Here is a 24,871-nt window from a genome sequence, read left to right on the forward strand (position 1 = left end):
AACAATGTAAACCAGTACGTAAACATAAGATAGTTTGTTGTTCTAGCAAAGTAAAAAGCCAATAACTTTGGTTGGTTTTAACTTTGAGTAGAAGAGAAAAAAAAAAAAAGAAACCACTGTTGATTGTGGGCTCAACATTCACATGTAAGAGGCCTCAGGGAAAGTCAGAAGGTAAAGAGAATCAAGAAGTCTCAAGCCACTGTGCAGGTCTCAGGAAAAATTCCCATTAATGAGAAAGCATGAAAGGGGAAAAAGAGAACAAATGAGTAATTGGGAATAGGAAGTATTTGGTGTCAACGTCAGAATGTGATGCTTTGGTTTACCTACAATTAAGGACTGTGCTTGTCAAACACTGATTAAAAAATACCATAAAAAACTGTCAGTTTCGTTAAAGGAACAGATCAGTAAGGCTCTTAGGTTTCTCTGCATTATCCTAAATTTGTTGTTCTCTTCTGCAGGTTGACATTAGTTGCCATGGACCAAAATACTGAATATATAAACCAGATTGATGAGTGATACATCAGTTATTTAGGAAGGAGGGAGAGGAAGAGAGAGAAAAGTTGCAGTGGTCGATGGGCTTTTCATTTCTGGGGCTTGGGTGTGACCACATCATCAGAATGTGGCAAAACAAACAAAAAAAAACCCATCTTAGATTGTCCTTAATAGTAAAAAACTTATGTCTCTTTCTCCCTGGTTGTTATGCAGTCCCCACCTTTGCACCAAGGTTTTAGGGTCACTTACAATAGCAAGGGGGTGCCCAAGCTCACCAATATGACTGTGAGGTCATCGAGTGCTAATTAAGCAAAGTCTCAGAAAGGGTTTGATTTTTTTTTTTTTTATGCCATTAGGAAAAGAAGGATCTTTCACATGGTTTGGCTCACAATTTAAGTGGTTATAAATATATTATATATACACATGGTATAGTGGTATAAATAGATTTATAAATATACATCATTCTCCGCTACACCTCAAATGCCAACGTGTCATCTTTGGGTTTAGCAGAAGAGGAGACAGAATGCGACGCATTCCAGCTTTCTGGTGCACACTGGCTCTCTCCTCTTGAGTAGCAAATCATTAGAGAAGCCATCACTTCCTGCACTACTGGACACACTCAATGAGGTAATTGTTGAACAACTCTGCAATGCCCTTTCTTCTTCAATTAAATTAACCATAAAATGTAAAAACACAAATACTGAGGAAAGTCTGAGTTGTACAGAAAAAAAAATACAATTGATGTGTTGGGGATAGGAATGTTCATTACCCGCTTTGACCCTAAGACAACGAGAATACCCGTTTTCCGGTTTTTGGTTTTTAAAGTGTGGCCTGAGCCTATCTAACTCAAATCCTTCCTGGTAGAGCACCATGTTTGTGCAATTTTGACATAACAACAAAAAAGACCAACAACAAAAACACCCAGACTCATGCTCCCTCACCTCACCTATACAAAACCACCTGTGCTTTGGGAATGTTTTGCAGTGGTTTTAAACATGGCATTTTGTCTTCTTCACATTTTCAGATAATACATTGGGATGCCAAAGTCTCGTGGCCACTCCGAACGGTCACATGACTTTGGGGGTGGGGCGACTCTGTTTTTTGGAGAGGGAGACAGATTAGCAAAGCCTTCTTGTCGCCTTTCTGGTAAATCTGTGATTAGGGGGGAAAATGCTGAACTATCTACAGAAACATACAAGATTCTCTCTTTCTTATTTGTTCTACCAAAGTTATTACTGGGTAATTCTGCACACATACCCCCAAGTTATACAGTGCTGTTCAAATGATACAATCCTATGAATGAACACATCAATTGCCTAACTTTGGCAACACCAAAACCTCATTTTCAAACCATTATTATAGAGGGAGGTCAGCTGACGTAATGTATTTGTTTACTAAATCTTAGGTACTTAAAACACATGTGCAGAAATTATCTACAAAGAAGAGCCACCAGACAAAAATATAACACTTAACTCAAATTACAAGGAATTCTTCCAGTCACTGTAAACTTTTTTTAATTATTGCTTTTTGAATGATAAATTGTATAATAAATTATGAAGAATTATCATTGAAAAAATAATTATGGCTAGGCAATAGTCTTAGCAATGGGAGGGCTATGCAAACATATCCACACAAATATTCAAAATACACAGGTTCAAATATATAGATGGGGGTGTAAATAAGTATATATAATATGTATATATATTGTCTTTCCCTCATTTATGCCCTGAGATTTCAGTAACTTTGGGGATCCTTCTTTAATTCCAGAGAGGTGAGGGGAAACCATCTGCCGTCAGGAGAGCTTTGCAGAGCTGGAATTATGTACAAGCGTTTGCTACAGGCACCCTGACTCGCCACGTCATAAGTTAAGAAGACAAAACACCTTTTGTTTTCTGCAAATCTTAAGGATCCATTGGTTCGATTGTTTCTTGTTTGACCTTTACAGGTCCCAGAGGTAGTGGGTTGCTGTGAGGCAACTTCAGGAGGGACGGGTCTGTTGACTCGTAGAGGCTACATCCTGAGAGCAGTCCATTCCCCATGTTTCTTTGCAAAGACACTTTCAGGCCAGTTTCTTCTTTCTCTTTTCTGACCACGGCCAGAATCTCCTTCTCCACCACAGAGGTCACGTCAACGTTGTCCTCCATGTCCTCCAGCCGGTCGGCATTGTCGCTGATGTCAAACTTCTCGATTTCTTCATTGATTCTGGTCAGGTCCTCCAGAGGCAGCCCCGTGGCTGGGGCCACAGGACAATACCCCTTCAGGTGGACCTTGAGGCTGCAGAGATGGATGTAGCTCTTGTGGCAGTGGGCACACTTGTGGGGCCGCTCCCGGGTGTGTAGGCGCTTGTGGAGTTTCAGGTGCACAAACTGGGTGAACTTGGCGGGGCACACCTTGCACTGGTAAGGTTTCTCTCCGGAGTGGAGTCGCAGGTGGGTCTTGAGATTGCTGGTGCTGCTAAATCGCTTGTGGCAAACCTGCAGCGTGGGGAAGGGGGCAGGGAAGGGAGGTGGGAGACCAGAAGGTTAAGAGCTGCCAAGTGGAGGGGCACGCTGCCCACCCACACCCAGCAACCTGGGAGGTGAAAAAACTCCCAGCAGTGTTAGGCAAATAGAGCGATGGGAACGCACTGCCCATGGGGTGGTGTTTCCCTTCCAGACCACTGTCCAACCACTGGAAGCTGGTGTGTCATCATCTCAGCTCATCAGCAGCCCAAAGAAGGCAGAATTCTTGTGCTGGTTTAAACTATGGGCTATGGGAGGGCGACTCCTGAGACACTGTCTACAAAGGTCTAAAGTTCTACCCAGAAAACACTGCCCACCTGGCATTCATGTGGCTTCTCTCCCGTGTGTACCAGGTAGTGTTTCTGCAGGTGGGCGAGCTGAGTGAAGCCCTTGTTGCAAGTCTGGCATTTGAAAGGCCGTTCTCCGCTGTGCACTCTGAGGTGGACCTGGGAAGAAGCTACACACGTTAGCTCGGCTGTCACTTGGCTGCAAAAGCGAACATTCCCGTGCAAGCACTCGGGCATTTAGGATGCAAACCTCTTAAGAAAAGCATCAAGGTGAAGTCTTAGAACAAATCAAACCGCGATGTGATTTTTCAGAACACTCTGTTGTGTTGGAGCTAAAGGAACAAAAGTCATAGGCTAAGCAGGGACTCGAAACTGATGTTCTAGCGCAAACCCCACGTGTTTATCATTCAGAAGACACTCAGGAGAGGGGAAGCAACGTGTCCCAAGCGGTGCAGCCAGAGCAGCAAAGGCAAAGGCAAAAGCAAAGCCGCATCGACCATGCCCAGCCCGGGTCTCACACTGTGGATTGGCAATTTATTACCTGCGGGAGACCAACTAAATACCCACGCGCGTCGTGCACTCCCGGGGACAGACCCCCGCACCATCGGGCCGCCCACGCCAGGCCTACCTTCAGGTTTGAGAGCTGGCCGAAAGTCTTGGCGCAGACGTTGCACTCGTACTTGATCTTGCCGTTCTGCTTCTTCAGGGGGTAGGGGAGCGTCTTGTAGCCGGTCATGTTCCTTTTGTTCTTGATGAGATTCACGGCCTCGTCGCCGCCGCCGGGAGCCGCCGCGGCCGCTGAGGTAGCTTTGGGCTGCACCACGTGCTCGGCCGTGGCGGCGGTGCCGGCCGTCGGGGACCCGCTGGTGGGGCTGCAGGCCTTGTCCTTCAGGCTGGCGGCCGCCCCGGGGAGGGAGAAGGCACTGTGCGGCGCGGGCACCAGCACCTCCCGGGGGTGCTCGGGCTGCAGCAGGCGGCGCGCCCCCTCCGAGGGCAGCGAGCTGGGGAGGGAGGCGGGCGCCAGCATCGGGGGAGGCAGGCCGCCCCCGCCCAGGAGGCCGCCGTACACGGGGTACAGCCTCGGGAAGAGGCCGAAGCTGCCGAGGCCGTTGATGTTGCCCACGGCGCCCAGGCCGTTGCAGTTCATGCCGTAGGGGGGCAGCAGGAACTTGGGGTAGTGCGCGTTGTAGGAAGGGATGAAGGCGGGCGGCAGGTGCGGGGGCGGCGCGTAGCCGGGGTAGGGGCCCAGCCCCTCGGCGGCGGCGGCGGCGTACGGAGCGTTCAAGTAGGCGTAAGGGTCGCGGTGCTCCTGGGAGCCGGGGGCCCGCGGCGACACGGTGTTCCCGGGGCTGCCGTGCAGGCTCCGGTCCGGGCTGCTGCGCGCCGAGGGGCTGGGCGTCGTGGAGGACGGGATGGGGGAGTGCGCGATGTAGGGCGGCCGCTCCATCCCGTAGGCCAGGGAAGCTTTCAGAAAGTCTTCCGGGAGAGGGGCCCGGATCGGGTACACCACCCGCGGGTAGAAGGGCATCTCGGGGCTCCCATTTTTCCGGAAGTCATCCGCGTCCTTTTCCGAAGTGAGGGGTGAAACGTTGGAGCGGTAAAAGTCCTTCCCTTTGGAGGGGTGGGAGTCCAATTTTAGTATTTCTTTCACGCTGTACTCTCTCTTCGGGACATTCTTTGGGCAAAGTTCATGTTTCTCAGTGCTCTGCTGCTTTGGATGGCTCTGGGTTTGCGCTGAAATAAAGAAAGGGTGACTACTCAGAGGGAGACAGAATATCGGAGCGACGTTGCCCAGCCCAAGTTGCTCTCTCCTTGAGCAGACCTGAGCCCCAGCTGCCCCAAGAGGGACACCTGGCATCTCAACGCCCACTTATTCTAGAAGGCTCTCGCCACTCCAGTTCCTTCTCAGCAAAACCAGGTCACTGGTGGCATCGATAAAACGAATAGCACCGTTTGTTGTTATTTTGTTTCCAATGGTAAAAACCTCATGATAGGACAGTCCTGTTCGACCTAGAGTAGGAGAGCCTCCATGAAAATGGCGTGGAAAAATACCGGGACGGGGTTGTCACAGGTTAATAAAAGTCATTCTCATGTTCACGGTTTACCTAAAGGAAATCAGCACACCCTGCAAACTAGATGTGCAAGATTAAGACTCATTTCAAGTAATAAGCAGTCATCAGTTTTCGCCTCCATTCTTGTTTAATACGAATTTGATAAAACCCTGTTAAAACTGCCTCTCCCAAACAGACAGATTAGCAGTGTGATGCCACCCCTTCCCCTCCACTTGCTGACAACACCAGAATTTCACTGAGGCTCTGGTCTAACCAGGCTCCCAGTAATGCCGTCCCCTGGAATCACAAGGCATGACATAGGCATCACTGCCAAACCACAACTGGCACTTCCTGAGCCAGTTCAATTACTTAGAGCACCAAAGAAAACAGGCGGCAAAGATGAAAGCATGTATTCCAAAAGACGGCATATTGTTACTTGGTAAACAGACTGTTTAGGAACAGCAGCAATGAGAGGACAGGCTCTCCAGGCCATCGCCAGCACTGCCCCTCCAAACACACAGAACAAACGATGCCTTCGGGAAGACACCAGCCAGAGCAGGGAAAACCAAACACTCGCTGCTCAGCCTTCCCTGGAAACCACAAGTAAAATACACACTGCTTAGTCGGAGCTCTGGTTGTTGGAGGGCAACCCCTCCAGCCTGCACACCTGCCGTAGGCGTAGGCATCAGCTGCCGGTGTGTGTAGATGCCAGGAGAGGCAGGGACCTCGTGGCCTTAGCCTCAGAAGAGGACAGGCTTGGGGGACTCATTCACTGTCTTTAAAAAAGTTCCTGTTCGATTTAACGGAGGAGGAACTCCAGGCTTGATACCTGATAGGTCTAGAAATGAACTCTGTGGAACTCCAGAGTCTGAATTCTTCAAATCCATTCTCTAGACTGACAAGCTTGAGGGATTCGATTCCAGTTTGAGAGCCCCTCAGAGAATGTTATCTCTGCTGGCTGTTATCAGTTACTCCTGGGTGAGCCAGCAGCCCCAGAATAAACACAGCCCAGACACTATCAGGGAAGATGCTGATGGGGGCAGTGATGGAAAGCTTGTTGAGGGAGAGGGATTTCTGAAGCCACTAAACCAAAATAAATAGCCCCTTATCAGGCCAATATCAGTCTTTCAGTGAGGCTCAGCAGGCAGGAAGTTCAAATTGTCACTTTTGTTTTTTAAAGCTGAAATGGTAAAGGAAGAGAGACAACTAAGTTGGAAAGCTGATAGGCAAGGCATCTCACACCCACAGGAGGGAATTTTGAGGTGAAAAACAATGATTTGGAGGCATCCACCGAAAGATGTCACCCTAAAAAAAATGAAAATACAGAAACTTCACCATCATAACTTTCTGCCATTTTTATGTGGCAAATTACATCTAAGTCTCCTAACTTTCTTCACTGGCTTCAACACTGTCTTGGTTCTAAAATCCAATAAATTAAAGCCATAAGCAAAAAGTTTAAGTCCGTCCGTAGCACTGTCCCTACTATTTATTTAGTCTGGTGTTCTTACTGAGCACCTCCATAATCCGATTATTGAACTACCACAAAGCTAACGACTGGGGACTTCCCTGGTGGTCCAGCAGGAAAGACTCCGCCCTCCCAATGCAGAGGGCCCGGGTTCGATCCCTGGTCGGGAAACTAGATCCCTCATGCATGCCACAACTAAAAGAGTCCGCATGCCGCAACTAACACCCAGTGCAGCCAAAATAAAAATTAATCAATTAATTAATTAATTTAAAAAAAAACTTTTAAAAAAAAGCTAACGATTGGGCCAACAAACCAGAAAGTCGGAATTTATAATTTTCTGTGCAAAATACTGAGCACAGTGTGCCTCGCATATAGTAAATCCATGATATATGTTCGATATCTCTTATGCCTTCATAAAAATACATTTATTTCTTATTACAAAACAATATCCGGAGGGCAACGTCAGCCCCCCTCAGGTGTTCTAAGGTGGTGATCATGGAGTCTATGTGAAAAGGTACATTTAAAAAAACCATCCTTCAGCAGCTGAGTAATCAGTGGAGCTGGTGTCATTTCTGACTCTCCCACTCAGCAGCAGCTTGAGTTAACATGAAAAAGAAAATCAAGATCTGTTTTTGTTCTTAAATCTTAAATGGCTGTAGGCGGACGGAGTCATTTCAAGAGTGAACTGCTTCTGAAGGCTCTGAATGGCTTAATTATGCCGACTCACATTTTCGATCTATAATAAGAACCCCCAAGACTACAAGAAAGAACCTAGAAGTTCTGCAGTAGGCAAAACAAAGTCTGTTTTCAACTGAAACTGAGAAAGCAGATTAACATTTAGAAGTCTATAATTTGGTCAACTGTTTTCTAGATGGGTTAGTTAGATAGATTGAAAAAAACTACCAAAAAAACTTGGGAGGGGTAAGAGTTAAACCTGATAGTTCCTATTCCTTTTCTTCGGTTTTTAAAAAATGCCTATTTATGATTTCTGGCTACTTATTTTTCTTTACCTCAGTTTTCTTCAAATCTCTTCTCCTCAAAACTCTACCAGTTGAACTATCACTGCCATTTTAAAGCCCTCACGGAGATTCTGACACAAGCCTCCATTGTGCTTGAAGCATGGAACCCAACACAACTCAGGTGAAGACACAATCTACCTATTAGGCCTGATGAAACAGTGGAAATTTTCCTGATCAGCATCTCAATCATCAGTTACCACACCTAAGACAACTGGTTTCACAAGGCAACTGGAGTCTTGGTTTATTGTGACTGGCTATTGTTAACTCTCATTCTTTACTACGAATACTGGACAATGAATGGGTCCCTGAAAATGTTAAACCACCATTTAGAAAAAATTCTGCGTAAACAGAAAGGGATATTTGAGGGAACAAAGGTGTCATTTCATAGTATACGTGACAGTTGCTTCTGAACGCAAAGAATAAGCATTTGAATAAATGCAAGGCCTTTTAAGACCTTTCTTTGACTGGCAGGAGGTAAGGGATGTATGTGAAAAAACTTCTTTGTGGTTGGAGCAAAGTCACCAGGGTGGGTCATCTCAAATGGAGTTACTGTTCAAAAAAAAAAAAATCAAAGTCTTTTTCTGAATCCATGAATGGTGAAGCTCAAGGAATGGGAGGAGACCCTCAAGAGGAAGTGACCGGCTATGCTGAGTAAGTCAGGAGGAAGCAGCACATCTTCCTGGGAGATGTCCTGCCAGAATATAAGTTGCCTTTTACCACTGGGCCTGGCACCTACAGGTGGTAAAATAGCTGAAGGGCTCCTGGGATGCTTGGCACTAGTGACATGATGGAGTCTCTTGGAAGCGCTAAAGAGAGATAAGGGAAAAGAACTGCCACCATTGGCCAGGACCTGATTATACCCACCATGCTCAAGCTGAAAGCCAATTTGTTTCCAACTATTCTAAGACTTCTTCCTGAAGCTCAAGGTGCACTATATGTGTGTATGTAAGGACCACAAACACAAATTTAAAGATGATCTTATGGTGGAGGTCCTTAAGCTTTTATAGCCCCAGCTTTTCAGAAAACTGCAAATATAGTCTTGGGATCACAGGGAGAGCAAAAGTAAACGAGACAGTGTGGGATGAGCACCAAATAGCTATAGAATTGGATTATACCTGACTAGGATAAATAATTGGCCCTAAAGTTTAAGTCAAATTCTAATTTATGTTAATATTAACATTCATCTCAAAGGACAAAGTTTGAACTAAAACAATTTAGCCTCCAGATAAAGCAAGTGGGACAGCATATGGACGATTGATGAATCTGGGTAAAGGGTCTCTGGGAATTCTTTGTACTGTTCTTGCAACTTCTCCTTAGGTTGGAAATGAGATCAAAACAAAAGGTTACAAAAATTTCAGAATTTAGAGGCCAAAACTTTTAAACCAGAAGGAGCTGATTTAAAAAACTGCTTTAAAACTTAGCAGTCTGAGAATATACAACCGTAGTTACAACAGGTTGGAATTTTATGGTAAATCTTAAATCATTCATAGAGATCACTTGAGAATGACTAAAATGAAGTAGGGTTTTGCAGAGAGGTCATGATAGCCAACTTTAAGCAAATAAAAAAGTAAAAGCTTGCAAACCTAAGGAACTGAGAATTTGTTAAGATAAAGTGATAGGTGGTTACTGTAATACTCATCAGGAGATCAGATAATTAGGTTTTTACCATTAGGAAGGAAGCTAAGATATAAAATCTTTAGGGTTATCCATGTTCAAATAAGATTTGAAAAATTATAGCTCCGAGTTTTTCTAGAAACAACCTTTTACGTTTCACATCAGACCATAACTTGATAACCAAATGTGCATCTCTACACTATTTCAATGTACATGTTAAGCACTGACAAATTACCACAAACAAGGAACTATACCTTGGATCCTTGGCATGTCAGAACCAATCTCTATTATACTATAATCCTACCTGCCCCCTTTTGGATAGATTAGCATTGAACATATATTTCTTCCTGTAACTTTCTGAACATTCAAAGTAGCTCTTAGTATTTTTTAAATGATCAAGTTTCATTACAGGGAATAGAGACTAAAAAAAGCTGTTTTCCTGTTCCCAGTCCCTAGTTTAAGCCACCTACTTGGACCATCAGATGAAGCCATGTAATTAAACAACATGTTATTAGCGCAAAGGGGCAGAACTGACATTACTGGCATTTCTAATTTTTTTGTTCTGTAATCCACTTACTGAGATTCATCATTGTCAGCTCTCCAGGATAAGGGTAGTGAAGCCTTTCCGCAAAGTCCCGGCAATACCACACAAGAAGCTCCTGGTTGGCGGGGATGGGCTTAATGGTGTAGAAGTAGATGTTCATGCCGTTCTGACAGGCGGCCAGGTTCTGCTCCCGGGCAGAGTGTGCTGGGTTCACGTAGCGCAGCCAGTTGCTCTTCTCCTCATTAAAGCCATCGATGAAGTGGTGAAGCTCCCCTCGGGAATAGATCTGCCCAAAAGAGAAGACGGACATGGAAAAGAAAGCCCCAAAGCAACGAAAAGCTTCCCTGGCACCTCTGAGAATAAACCCAGCAAATACCGGGTTTGATTTCTGGTCCCTTATCGCCTGGTTAGAAAAGGAAATCGGTTTAGCCGGAGTTGTCTTGAATCAGCAGAAATAAGGGCAGAAACAGGGAAGGCACACTTTGTCAGTTACCTTTTCCATTTCAGTTTTAGTGTCTTTTCAGTTCTGGGGAAAACTAACAGGAAAAGTAACAGAAGAGTGAAACACAAGATTTCATTTAAGGAGCTGCCTCAGAAGGACTAAACAACCACCGAGTACTGTTTCTGCTACCACAGTGAATGGCATGCAGGCGATGCCACGAACTTGAGTTGCGATCACGCAGACTTTTAATGCTTTGAGTCACTGGGTATTAGACCAACCCGACTGAGTACGTCAAACCGAGTCTCTCAACTTTTTCTATGGCCTCTGTACTTGCCGTTTCCTACACCCCCGCCCAAGGCTTAAACTATGCAAACATCCTCCACCCCCAAGCCTCCAAGTCCAGCAGTAACACTTGTTCATATGAATACTTGGAAGCTTGCCTTTTGGTGGAAATGCTGGGTGAGGCCAAGGTGAACTTCACCTGCCATAACAAAGTGAACACTGGGACAGAAGCCAGCATCAGACAGTCTACTGAGAAGTCACTTTTCCTCTTGATAAACGTGTTCGGCCTTGCACTTTTCTTCCAAGGCAGAGGAGGGGAGAGGGAACCCTCTTATCTGTGAGGAGGTTGGGCTAAAACACCACTCACAGAGCCATAGGGTTCGTGTTTTTGGTAAAAGAACAGAAAGAAACCATGTTGTTCTTTAAAGGCAATGCAAAATGAAGAATTCAAAGTCTGCCCTAGAGTAATACTGCTTTTGGTTAACAGATACCCTCAGGCCACTCGGTAAAAAGGTAGAGGTAAGAATAGGAAAAATTAAAGTATACATTCTTACTGAAACTTTATAAACAACTTTATAAACAAACGCCTTACCCTTCCACAGAAAGTTTCTCTCTTTCCCTCTTTTTAAGATGTACCCAACTCGTCTTCAGACTTAAGAGATCCTTACATATATATAAGAAATACCTGGTTACCTGCAACTTAGAGGTTCCAAGTCATAGGGCCTGGTTCATAGCAGAAGTTTTGCTCTAACCGGACAGCAGGTTATTGCTTTGTTCTTAGTCACATGCTATGTTAGTCTCTAAAGTGTTTCTGTATTTCGCTCAAATGTTATCAGACAAAAAGGAACTCTGTCCCTTTAACACGGGCAGTAAACACCAGAATCACTTTCTTTTAAGAGTAACTTCCTGTAAATTGTGAAGGGGGAAATACATGTGGCTTCATCAAAGCAGCTTGTGAGAGCTTTTGCGGTGTGTTTTGTTAAGAGAAAATGGAACAAGGCCGGGTGAATTCTGCTATCAAGAGGGGTTTTCAAGTTTGTTTACTCTGATGTGCAAACTTCCAGGAACACGGGGTTCCATCGCTCTTGCACTCTTCGCTGGGCGGAAACTGCTTTCTAAAGCTACGGGTATGTTGATTCCAGTCAGCCTTCCACGGACTACAATTTACTGTATCCTCATTTAAAAACAGAAATGTCGATGCCATGAAGTCTTACACACACACACACACACGCACCCACACCCACAAGAGAATAAAATAATGATACGTCAGATGAACACTGCTCCCTATCACCCTCACTACATTTCCATATATTATCAAGAAGATTAAAAACGTGCTGACTCATAGCACAGTTACAAGAAATGTCACTGGTTTCTCAACTTGAACATCCCTTCTCTTCTTTGACTGTGTAATTTGCATGAAACTTTTTCTTTCCTCACAACAGATGTTCATATTCCTGCCAGCAAAATCAGGATGCTTTTAGCAACATGTGGGAAGTTATCTCCTACAATATCCTTTGCATGTGAAGGACCGATTTCAATAAATCCTCCCAAGGAAAGCATTTCAGCTACTTAGAGTGAATCTTCAATGAACCAGGGAACTGGGACAGAGATAGGAGGTTCTTAAATATTTCTTGTCATTTTTTTCAAAAGGATCATGAATTAACGAGACTTATGCTGGATTTTCTTAATTCCGACCTTCAACTCCAAGAGTTACACGTGTCTATGGCTCACTTCTGAGAAGACCTTATTGGCAGTAAAGGGAAAAATGAACTCGCTTACATTTTGCCCATTATTAGTCAGCTATTAAATATATTTTAAGCATGACTAATTATTAAATAAAAATTGTGAGCACAGAACTCAAAGTGAAAAATTCTCAGTGATCTCTTTTGTTTGGAAAATAGTAAAATACATTTCTTAAAACACAAAACTTCCCAGATTAAAAAAAAAAAAAAAGCTTGTTTCTTAGGAACAGCTTCTGAGTGATCCCCAAATAGAAGTCTTTTATAAATATACTCGTCCAAATGATATAAGCATTCTAGGTAAATCTGGCCAGAGTAAGTATAATACAACTTTTGTTGCTACCATGCAGCTGTTTCTTAAAAGAATTTAGTAACAGTTTCCCAGTAATCATGTACATTTTATGCAAGTATGTATATAAAAAATTGCTTTTAAATTTAGTAAACGTAGCTTTATTTTCTAATTGAGGAAACCAAGTATCCCAGAGAGATCTATGGGAAAATGGAAAGCAGTCCAATTTTTTCTCTGTTCATCCTAATCCAGGGTCTTTTACTCAAAGATTCCATCTAATTAGTTCACCTGTGAGGTCCTTTTTTATTTTTAAAATTAATTAATTAATTATTATTTTATTTTTGGCTGTGTTGGGTCTTCCTTGCTGCGTGCGCTTTCTCTAGTTGCGGCGAGCGGGGGCTACTCTTCATTGTGGTGTGCGGGATTCTCATTGCAGTGGCTTCTCTTTGTTGCGGAGCACGGGCTCTAGGTGCATGGGCTTCAGTAGCTGTGGCACACGGGCTCTATAGAGCGCAGGCTCAGTAGTTGTGGTGCACGGGCTTAGTTGCTCTGCGAAATGTGGGATCTTCCCAGATCAGGGCTCGAACCCGTGTCTCCTGCATTGGCAGGCGGATTCTTAACCACTGCGCCACCAGGGAAGTCCTGTGAGATCCCTTCTAACTGTGATATTCCAAAGCAAATTGTATTGGCCAGACTCTTTGGATGTTAAAGGAAAGTTTATCATCCCGAATGATTATAAGCATTTCCCTTACGCTATGGGAGTAACTTACGTACTGTCAAAACCCAATAGTTTCATGGTACAGGTGCATTGAAACAGGATGAGTCTTGTGGTCCATCTTCATTCCCCTAGTACCATCTTCTACCCATCCTTCCTTAAAGGCATTTATTTTCGAGGTAATTCATTTATGATTACTTGTCCATTCAATTAAAGTTAAGTCAGCAAGAAATCAACAAGGGGTGAAATCTAAGGCTTGGTGACTCATTACTACTTCCTTGCACAGAAATGCAAATGAACTTACCCTTGAAGCAAGCAGCAAACTGTTTCCTTTCATCACAAAGCTCTTATGAATTGCAAAAATTAAGATTCACATATAGACCATCTCTCCATCCTTAACCACCTACAGGCTGTGTTTCCCAGGCCAAACATTTAACCAGGTTCATCACGATTGCTTAGAATTCCCTATGTCCATGGGGACCCTGAATACTTGTGGGGAGCCCCAGGACACGTTGAAAAAGGAAGTGACCCAGCAATTTTAGTTTCATTTTTTCCCCTAATACTTAATGAGTCTGGAAAAATTTCCCTACTTACCCGCCAAAAATATTTCCTGTTGGCGTTCTTGGGAACTGTATCATTGGTGTAGATTTCGCCTATTAGAGGTCCAAAACGTGTCCCCTTTGGTATGTATTCTTTACTCACCACTCCAATAACCTAAAGGGGGTAAAACATATGAAACAATGAGTTCAACTGTAAAATATTAATTGATCTTTTCATTTCAATGAACTGAATTGTCAAATGGTAATATAACCAACAATGATGAAATTGTACTATGGAGAGCAGACATTAATGGTGCCTACATAATTAACAACGAGCTTGACTTTTGGGGAAGACCATCTTTTAAACTCGCAGATCATAAGCAAATACATAACCAAGTATAAAACAGTCTAATTCTCTGGTGACTGAGGGTCCTCTATTTTTTTTTTTTTTAAACTTTTTTTGGGTTTATTTATTTATTTATTTATTTATTTATTTATTTATGGCTGTGTTGGGTCTTCGTTTCTGTGTGAGGGCTTTCTCTAGTTGCAGCAAGTGGGGGCCACTCTTCATCGCGGTGCGCGGGCCTCTCACTGTCGCGGCCTCTCTTGTTGCGGAGCACAGGCTCCAGACACACAGGCTCAGTAATTGTGGCTCACGGGCCTAGTTGCTCCGCGGCATGTGGGATCTTCCCAGACCAGGGCTCGAACCCGTGTCCCCTGCATTGGCAGGCAGATTCTCAACCACTGCGCCACCAGGGAAGCCCTCCTCTATTTTTTATTAATACTTTTTATGCGAGAACGGAGAGGGTAACCATTCCATTTTAGAACGAGTTTCAGATACTGCAGAATTAGTCAGTCAAGGTTAGACCACTTCAGCCTGCTCCTAGTTTCCTATTTCTTCTTCTCCCTCAAGCCATAAACACAGTGTGCTTAAGGGGAATAAAATAGTTTTAACCTCAGAAACCAAAATAATGTTCTTTGGTTGTTCCACAAAGGCCTAAGGAACCAGAAACAAAACATATTATATTTTTTTTCATTCCAGATGAGGGTTTTTTTTTTTTTCTTCTTATAACTTGTAAGTTCTCTTTAATAGAAGGGAATTCTTTCAAGTAACTTTGTTCTTCTCTAGCATCTTCTGCTCAACAGTGGTCAAAAGTCTTCCTTTGAAGTGGAATTTATACCGAGGAGAGCTGTGGGTTCTAAGATCTGAGGAAATGACCTTCTCAGACTTGGATGGATCACACATTTTGACTTTGTAGGGCCTTGCTAAAGAAACATGTTAACTATACCAGTTCCTCCTTGATCGTAAATTTCTTTGGAGGGGGTGGGTTTGAAAAAAAAAGTCACCAACCAGGAATCAGGAAGCAATTCAAAAGAACTCCTTCTCTGTAATAGTCCCTTAGGACATTTTGCAGTACATTCTGTTTTGGTTTTTATTCACTCACTTTCCTCTTTTCATTTTCTTTTTGCTCCAAACAGCCTACAAACCACTTACTGAATACCTTACTGATACGGACCAAGAAGGGAGGTAAAACGTATTTATTTCCAGTTTTTATTATCCCTGGTGGCTCCTTTATAATTGTGTACCTGAAATGGTAAGGCCCAAATACATGAAGCAATAAATGTCTGCAGTGGAATCTAAGAGTTTGGTTATGATATACACTGACACCTCACTAATCTCATCAATAATTTGTCTCCGTTTAAATGAATATGGAATAAGCATACCTACATGCTTGTGACAGACTAGGCTTTCTCATGTACGTGACTTAAAGAATTAATTTAAAAAAATTTAGTATTCAATATACAAGCCAATGGAGCATACCCAGACTAGAAAAACAGAAAAAAAGAAAATTTCCTATACCTAACACAAGTTGAAACAAGGTTGGTGAGCTAGTGTTATTTTTGGCCCGTTATGAATTTCTGGCAAGAGCTGAAAAAAGCAGATGTTCATTTCATCCTCCTCCTCTGCCTCATTTACATCTATCTGCCCTTTCAATAACAGTTCATCGTTATTGGTATATGTTGGCAGTATAGCTCTGGGGGACAGGAGTACTTCAGAACAGTCTTGAGATAAAAATACATCCTAAAGCTTAAGCAGACTTACTTATTCAGAGGCTCATTGTTTATGATATATTATTGAAAGTAATTAATTTGAAAAATGCATGGAATTGGCTTCTATGACGCACATCATTTGGCATTCGTATCTGAGTGATTATTCCATAATATTAAAATGACAAACAGGAAAAACAAATAATGTCATTTGTTGGTGAGCCAATAATTAGCAGTTGATATTTTCAACATATCCACTTTAAAGCAGTAATTTTTTTTTTTCCACACACACACACACTGTATTTTATTTTTACAAGAGATAGATAGACTGACACCAAGCATTGTACATGGATGACCACAACAAAAGCAACAATGATTGCAATTACCAAACATGAAACACACTTATACTATGTCATAATATTGACATTCAGTCCAGTAATCCTCCACTGTAACAGCTCCTTTACTTTGCAGTGAAAATTGATTTGTATATTCTTTTCCTCTGAGTCCTTGTGGGATTTTTTTTTTTTAATTCAGACAGAAAGTCACAAAAATTATACTCATCCTCATCAGTTCACTCAGTCCCATGTAATTAATTTCTTTTTTTTCATCTTGATCTTTTGTTAGCAGTTTTATGAGTTCATCAGTTTTTCATTAGAGTTCTGAAAATGCTTATTCATTCAGTTCAGCAGTACAGTCAGTTACCAGAAACCTGTACTTGTCAGAGTCTTTTCCATGAATTTCTTGAAGATGAAACTCTTTTATAGGAACATATTTGCAAAATCATCAGAGTACACCCAGAACTGTCTAAAGCAGTAATTTTAAAAAAGGTACTCAACTGGTTTATCAACCTTGTTTTAAATTATAGTCTCTTGCGGACAGTGTCTTGGGGGTCAGAGCTTGATTACCAACAAGTAGCATGACATTGAGGCCAGGGTTTTTCTTCTGAATTGCCATTCTTTTAACCAATGGGCTTCGTGGTATTCAGCTATCAATCTTACACTAAGAACCATACACCATTTTCTTACGGTCCAGAAGAAGTCAAGTAGCATTTTGTTCCCACAAAGGAATCTGCAGTATACATAAGCCACCTGACACCTTTGAGCACAGCTATAGGCAAGCCACTGGGGAAGCTGTATGACAGCACTGGAAGTAGCTCTTGCCATCGATAACCTTACAAATGAAACTCAGCGGGCCAGACAGGAGAATAATTTGTTAGGAAAGGGAGGTCTGTGAAAATCCTCAAGTCCCAAACAAATAAAAAGAGCCTCAATATTAGATTGTCTTTGCAAGTGAGACAGAACCCTAATATTTTAAGCTGTGTGATGCCCAGAGCTTTGGGTACATATAAACTCACACATATGAATAAATAGAGACAGAAAATCATATAATTTCAAGGTTGGAAGGAACGGTGTAGCTTATATACCATCTCTATCCGTTCCCAGTCCAGCACCCTATCTCACAATCAGCACCTTCACCTCAAATCCATGTCTGAGACATTATTCAAAGAGCACATAAGAGCTGCAACTCTAAGATTCTAATTCTAAGATTCCAGTGCTCAGCCAGGTAACCAGAGTGGGGATCGGAACCAGGGTAGTTTTTCGTGGGAAGTGGGAGACCAAGTCATACTTCTCCCTCTGGCCCTGGAAAGATCCAGATGTGAATCTTAGCCAACAAAGTTCTATCCTTGGAGCTAGCCTATGATACAGGGGAACCTGGTATGTGCCTTGAATTTCCCAGAGCTAAAAAGACTAAGAATGTGTTCACCTAGTTCAGGAAGGAAACTTCACTGGAACTGACCAGGGTCCTAAAGCATCCCCGCTGGGCACGGACTGCTGTGTGCCTCCCATAAACCCACCAGCGAGAGGACACTGGCCTCAACGCTTCCCCGCCTGCCTGCTCCTCCCCTCTGTGTGTTACGTGTGGGGCTGACCCCTTCAGACCTGTCAGTGGCCTCAGTTACAGAACATACCCTGAAGTCCAAGGCTTGCAGACAAAAAACAGGGCTTGTTTTCCATTTTACAAAATGAAGATGTCACAACTTAGTACAGGTGGACTGGGGGTGCTGAATGAAAGTCTGATAGTAAGAAGAATAAATGTGCTTTTTTTTTTTTTGAAAGCAAATTCCCTCTTTAGAAGGAAAGTGAGTTTCAAGCAGAAACATCATTCAGGTCTAAATGTGGTATAAGCATCCTCACCCCAAATTATATTAATATCATTTAAATTACTAGCTACCTCTTCCCCTCTCCCTCCATAAAAATGACTCATTCGATTAAAATTCTATTTTGAATACAAGGATAGTTGCATTGAGATGACTAGAGCTCTGTAGTGGATCAAGACTTCAGCCTGTACTTCACCCCATTTTTTAAAAAACGGGGTGGAGTGGATAGCCATGTTTTAGGAAAGTTTCCTTCTTAATTATCTTCATATAAAAGGAAATGCGGCAATGCCTGGGTACATGGTCTCCACAATAAAAGGCAGCATGAAGAGGGAATGGCACTTATGGCAAGATACTTTTTAGAGATGGCTTAATAATGGACTTCAATGAAAATGGACACTGAGTCCCCATCTTCGGCCTGACGTTTCACTGCCACACAACTCTGGAGGTCAGGCTCAGAGCCACAGAGCCTCTGAATTCAACACAAGCAACCTCAGTACAGGCTCCTGCTTCCAGAACAGAAGTGTTTAAATCGATCTTTCTGTATTCAAGTATTCACAGAAGATTATTTCAGGAGGTCAAGGGGAAAATCCCCCTAAAAGAATAACCCAGCAGTTTAAAAAGTTTTAAAAGTTTTTTGAATAGTATGTCTATATTTGGTTTGAGTTCTGGAAATAGGAAGTAAGAACAGCCTCATTAAAGGTGCAGAATGATTCTAAACCAAATCTAAAAATGAGGGTCAAGATCAGAAATATGGTTTGTATGTTTTGTTTTTAAACCAAAAAGAAAAAAGGTGCTGACACATAGCACAAATTCATAATGAAAAATGGTCTTGCTAAAAAAAAAAAAAATCCCCAGGATGTCAGCACATCAGTACATAATGTAACATCTTCTGCTACTTAAATGAAAACATTTAAAGAAGGGCAAGATAAATCAGTCAGATGAAAACTACACGTACAAAGGCTTTTTTCCTCTTTCCACGGCTTGTGGGACTGAAAGAACTAACTGAATAATGATAATGTAAACATTTCACCCATCCTGAAGATTTCTGTTCTAGAACTGGTGTGCAGCTCTCATATTCTCTATGGCTCAATTCCACGGTTCTCTTTCACCACCTGGAGGGACCTCTCCTTCCCCAAAGTGCAAAAAGGAAGGAGGGAGAAACAGAATAACAGGTACACATTCCAGAGAGAGCTTAAGACAGTATTACATTTAAGTTGGTTTCCTGGTTGCTCTTATGATGAGGGACTACAGATATACCGCTCTCTTCAAGCATTTCTAGGGGAAAACAGAATAAGAGAAACCTGATCTCTTATTAGGTTCGTTTTGAAGGACCCTCCTTAGGAATACAGGCACTGTATGCTTTTTGGGTGCTGAATACATGAAATAGGGAGTTACACATTCAGAGAAAAAAACACCAAACAAGCTTAATAAATGATCGTCCTGAAGTTATGTTAAGACGATAAATAAAACCACAGTGACACCAAGAGGGGCCAGTGTAGCACAATCAAGTAGCATTGGTTGGGGAAGTCTGAAGAACTTTGCTCCAAGTCCTGGCTCTGGCTCTAAGTATATACCTTAAGTAAGTGACTATCTTTCTGAACCTTGGACTAAGGGCATTATTCTATTTAGCTATGATTTTACATAGAATGATGAAAATTGAAAAACTTAAGCTAAGAGCTGAACTGAGGGTAAGAACACTACAGAACTAAAAGGCAAGGCTGACCCACAGAATGGAGGTCTTGATTTCAATCCCAAGGGGCTGGATGGGGCAACACAGCACAATTGAAACCTGGGAACAGATCAATATTTGGTCAAATTTGATATGGGAAAAAATGCTACACCTTACAAAGCCACAGCCAAACCTTAAATACCCAAACAAATCCTACACTGATTCCATGGGCCACATATTAAGAGACCTTCTATAGAGAAGGGCATTTCTTTCAGAAAGAGGTGTAATTAAGGCCGATCTCTGGCGTGAAATTTTTGGTAATGGTCACAAAAAAATACAATTTAAAATTTTTATGAAATCAGCCTCCTCTCTCCCAGCAGGAAAAAAGAAAAAAAAAAAAAAAAAAGTTGAGCTTTAATGAAACCCAAAGCAGAGTTGCTCTATTTAATTTTAGACAGCTGTGTCACCCCCTCACCAAAAACACTGAACTCAGATACACAAACAGGAAAGAAACAAAGTATTTCCCAAACCGGCTCTCAACTCCTTCAAATGCTGTTCCTTAGGGAAGGAGGAAAGTGATTTGACATGGTTGTAATGAATAGCCCCAGTATAGAATTCTGGGCTCCTACAGCAAATGACCCCCTTTTCGCGACTTTCTGAAGGCAGTGATAGGGCGGACAGTGACCTGCGGGAATGGTTGTGATGGCAGGGCTGTGGAGGGGTGGATTCCTCCAGCTCAGCCCGGCAGGCAGTAGACCAATGAAAGCAGCTGCAGTAGCTGAATTCTCAAAACAAGAGGTGGTTCTGCAAGTTATTTCACAGCCAAACATTACGCCTAGCTACAATCATTATAGAAAAGGGTAAACACAAATCCTTTGCTCATTCCAAGTTTGGGTTTTCAGCCCCTTTGAAACAACAAAGGGTGTACCCACTTCAGAGGCCAAGAAGAAATTGGCCTGCCAGCCTAGTCAGAGCAAAGGAGCTGCCACAGATAAACAGGGGTTAGCTCTGATGTCATCCGGACAGAGGGCACTTTTACATGAAACTCTTCTCGGTTTATGCCATCACTTCAGTTCATAAACACGTCAAGGTTTTGAGAATAATTTTAGAAACCCAGCTAATAAAGCTGGCTCGTTAAAAAAGTAAATAAATAAAGACATCTCATGACCAAAAAGAGACAAAAGAAACATGTCAAACATTTTTTCTAAGAAAAAGTTTCTCTCCCTCAAAAGCTAGTATACTGGGGGACGAGGGCCAGAATAGCCAGAAAACTTTCTCAAAGCTGCTGACAATTTCACCCACCCCATGCTGCAATTCGGCTTTTCCAAGACATGTCAACTTGCCAAAAGATTTCAGTTTACTAATTCGTATGGAACAGTCGAGAGCTGGAGGAATAAGAAGGGATGGACTTAGGGTAAGAGAAAGCAATGAAAGAAGTGAACTAAGTGATCAGTTATTTACTGATACTTACAGATTCTCACAGACATACGAGGCCTCAAGGGCAAGTAGGGAGATTTGGCGTCAGGTGCCAATCTTCTTCAGCAAGAAACCAGAGGCTTACCTCTTTGCTGTTTGCGGCATATTTGAAAAGCAGATTCCTCGGTAAGGATGCCTCTGCCTGAACCGAAGCGCCTCCTTCGGTGCCAGAATCCCAGGGGTGGTCGTTCACAATGTATGTACACTTCTCCTCAAACTCAGCCTCTGTCCACAGAGTCATGTCCGCGTCCTCCATGTCCATTTTCATGGTCCCCTCAGTCCCCTCTGCCAGCCCTGGAACCTTCACAGCACTGGAGTTACACTTGGGGGCAGCCTGGAAGAGAAAGGAAAGGCCTTTAATCCCCATTGTCCTGTGGCTCCTCCGAGAGAGGCTATGACTAATGCAGTCGTCTGAAGACTTTAAAAGCAGATGCAGAGTGCTTGGTACAGTTGAGTAAGAGCCAGAAAGCCGTAGAAAGATTGCCTTGGAGAAGCAAGGTTTTTAAATGCTATCCTTAGTCAAAAAAAAAAAAAAAAAAGTGTGGCAACCACATTGGGGGACAAAGTGAAAAAAAGAAAGAAAAGGAAAAGAAAAGAACCACCTCCAAACAATCGCTGGCTTTACCTCTCACGGCAGAAAAACGGTGGGGGCGCCTAGTCCTCTGTCCCAGGACGCCTGGGGTCATGGCCGCCAGACCCTCAGCGCTGTGGAAAAGCTGCCTCAGAAAAGTGTCACAAACAAGGAGAGGAAGAGGAAGGAGCTCTGTCTGCCTCTGAATGAAGCTAAAAATGGAAAGCGCGTGTGGTGCAGGAGCGGAACCCAGCCTGCCTTTTCCAAATGGGGAAGACTGAACTTTCCCACCAGCTCCCAACTCAAAACAACTTTCAAAACAACTCGCTCCCCCCCCTCTGCAGCGCGATCTCTTTCATCCTCTCACAGGGAAGGCTGAAAAGGGCTGCATCCTGCCAGCATCACTGAGCTGCAGCTTTTCCGAGATCATTTGGACCATAGGAAAAGAGAAGGAAAGATGGGGGCGGAAGGGGGGGGCAACTCCCCGCAGTTTCTTTTGACTGTGGGCATCTGACGCCAAATTGAAAAAGTAAAAACAAAACATAAAACTGTTCAATAGAATTCCCTGGAGAGAATTCCTTTAGGAGCCCTCAGCTACAAATAGCACTTTCCATTTAAATCTGAAAGTGTACGAATTCCCAGAAGTCACTGATGGGCTACAGTTTACTGTAACTAAAGTTATAACAAATACAGAAGGCTCAGAAGACAAGCTCTGCTTCCACTCATAAACTGATAAGGGTATTCCCGCAAATCCCCCCTCACACGCAGGAAAAGTGCTTTCCAAAGAGAGAGAGAAAAAAAAAGGTAAACAACGTCTGCAGTGTTTTCGCATACAGACGGGTTGGGGAAGAAGTAGGAACGTGGGTATCATTTCCATGTAAGAACATGTCCTTGTTAGAATGTAAACATAACACTGTCCAAGTCCTTCAAGGTGGCTTTTCCATTCTTTTATTTCTTCCCTAAATATGATGCTCTTTAAAAAAAAAAAAAAAAAAAAGTCGGATGCGAAGTTGTCTTTCCCTCAGCCACGATTTAAACAAACGTGCTTATTTCTACGTAGTTGCAACATGTACAGTCACGATGCCAAATAAGTGTTAAAATAAAACCAAAATTTAAACTTAAGCCAACGCGGAATAGTTACTTTGTTGGACGGGTGTGGGCGGGGAGCCACTACCGAAATTTCAATGAACTGACAATTATGCCTAGAACTGAAAGGGTTAATGATTCATAAGGAAAAAGTCTTATAAATGTTTGACAGTACTAAGCGCCCTAAAGCAGAAGCCCTTCTGGTTTCTACTACGGCTACGTTAGCCAAGAGAAAAAAAAAAAAAAGTTTTCAGATCAATTTCAGAATGAAAAACAAGATCAAGTTCCTTACCAAGGTCGTACCCACACGTTTTTCCAAGCAAATATCCAACATCTGAGATAAGTGTCGCTCATGCCTACACAGTCCGCATGTGCTCCGCGTCCCCTCCCGGCGGAGGGCTAGCGCGCACCGCAGCGGTGCCCCTCTCCTCCGGCGGCCGGCGCCCGTGTCCCGACTCCCGGCGCGGACAGGTGCCGCGCTGCCCTGCCTCTCCGCAACACTGGAGGGCCGAGTGTCACGGCAGCACGCTCAGTCTGTGTTAACCCGGCCGGCGGCTCGGCCCTTTCCTCCTCCCTGCCGCAGATTTCCCATTCGTGATTCACTCCTACCAGCCGCCCGAAGTGGGGGCGTGGCCACACCTGGCCGAGCCATGCAGAGCTCACCCCAGGGCTTTCCCCCAGCCCGCGAGCGCCCAGAGCTTCCTCCCTCCGTATCTGAATTTCAACATTTACTTGGAATCTTCTGACTTCCCTTTGAGGGCACTTAACCTCAGCGTTTACTCGGGCTGTATTGTATTCTAAAGACTCCAGACCGCCCTCCTTCCTGCTGCGGCTTTATAAGGGGGCGCACATTCCTTAAATTCAGGGAAACCTAAAAATGACCTAAAATCGTTTGAGTTCCTCGGCTCAGATCCAGTTACAGAACACACAAAACTTACTTGAAAAGATCACGTGAAAAGAGCAATGACTTTTGCATGGAATGGAATAAGATGTAGCTGTCTAGTCCCCAAGCTACTGCCTGTGAAATACACGTTTTCTCCCCGCAAACTTGAAAGCTTCCATTTCTCCTTCTAACTAAAGGGCGCTCGTATTTGGTAGAACTGACTTCCCTCTTTCAATTATTTAGTAAATAGGGAAATAGGAAAAAGGTATAATCCTACAGATTAAAATTTCTTTGCCTTTTCTCTCCTCCCCCAAACCCACAGGCAGACTTCCTAGGAGTGTGTTTGCAAAGTGTAGAGCATTAATCGTTTCCTAGTTAAAGGGAATGTGGAACTGATCGCTGCAAGTGGAAGGCAGACGAAGGCAGTAATTAGTGGGGCTCTACGCTGGGAGCCCTGCCCGGCTTTTCCTCCAGCCCCAGTCAGCCCTCTGTTGAAGGAAGGACATCCTGTGATGATGGCATACAATGTCCTGTTTGTTTATTATTAAGAGCGTGGACCTTGCATTCCTGCTTCTCATTACAAAACAAACCAGATGCTTTACTTCCTTCAATGGTCTTGTGCCTTCAGCAAGGAATCGTCTAATTCAGAGAAACAATGATGCAAAGCGTCCATTTAGAGCAGACACCCCATTACAAGGACTGTTTAGGTCACTGTAACACAAGTCTCCCACTATTCCTGCTTGCCTTCTATACGTGGTGGTTTTTAAAATCATCTCTCTCCTTCAACCTTAGGCTGCAATGTTTTCCCTAACATTTTAAATACACGTGTGCCTACACACCCACGTCCCGTCAGACGTGCACACCCCGACGTACACACACCCAGTCCTCACCTAACGATACCAACTTAGTCATACAGTGAAGTGGACATGTGAGTATTTGTTTATAGGAAGAAACAAAACAAAGCAAAAAAAAAGCCCAACTCGATCGTAAAAACATGTCT

General features: G+C 43.3%; 1 protein-coding gene across 2 annotated transcripts; it reads right to left on the reverse strand.

The window, feature by feature from the left end:
* Positions 1-23,466, reverse strand: PRDM1 (PR/SET domain 1). 2 transcript variants are annotated; one of them, XM_057527488.1, is made up of 7 exons: positions 23,281-23,466; positions 21,417-21,665; positions 14,035-14,154; positions 10,007-10,259; positions 3,909-5,014; positions 3,311-3,439; positions 1-2,966 (listed from the first exon to the last, which is right to left on the reverse strand). In XM_057527488.1, exons 1-7 carry the CDS (start codon positions 23,320-23,322, stop codon positions 2,394-2,396), a joined length of 2,472 nt encoding a protein of 823 aa, XP_057383471.1. In that variant the 5' UTR covers positions 23,323-23,466; the 3' UTR covers positions 1-2,393. The 2 variants fall into 2 exon arrangements, with proteins under 2 accessions (XP_057383471.1, XP_057383472.1); XM_057527489.1 differs by lacking the exon at positions 23,281-23,466 and adding an exon at positions 21,957-22,201.
* Positions 23,467-24,871: the final 1,405 nt, after the last annotated feature.

The sequence above is a fragment of the Balaenoptera acutorostrata genome, chromosome 14 (genome assembly GCF_949987535.1).
Source record: "Balaenoptera acutorostrata chromosome 14, mBalAcu1.1, whole genome shotgun sequence".
NCBI lineage: Eukaryota > Metazoa > Chordata > Mammalia > Artiodactyla > Balaenopteridae > Balaenoptera > Balaenoptera acutorostrata.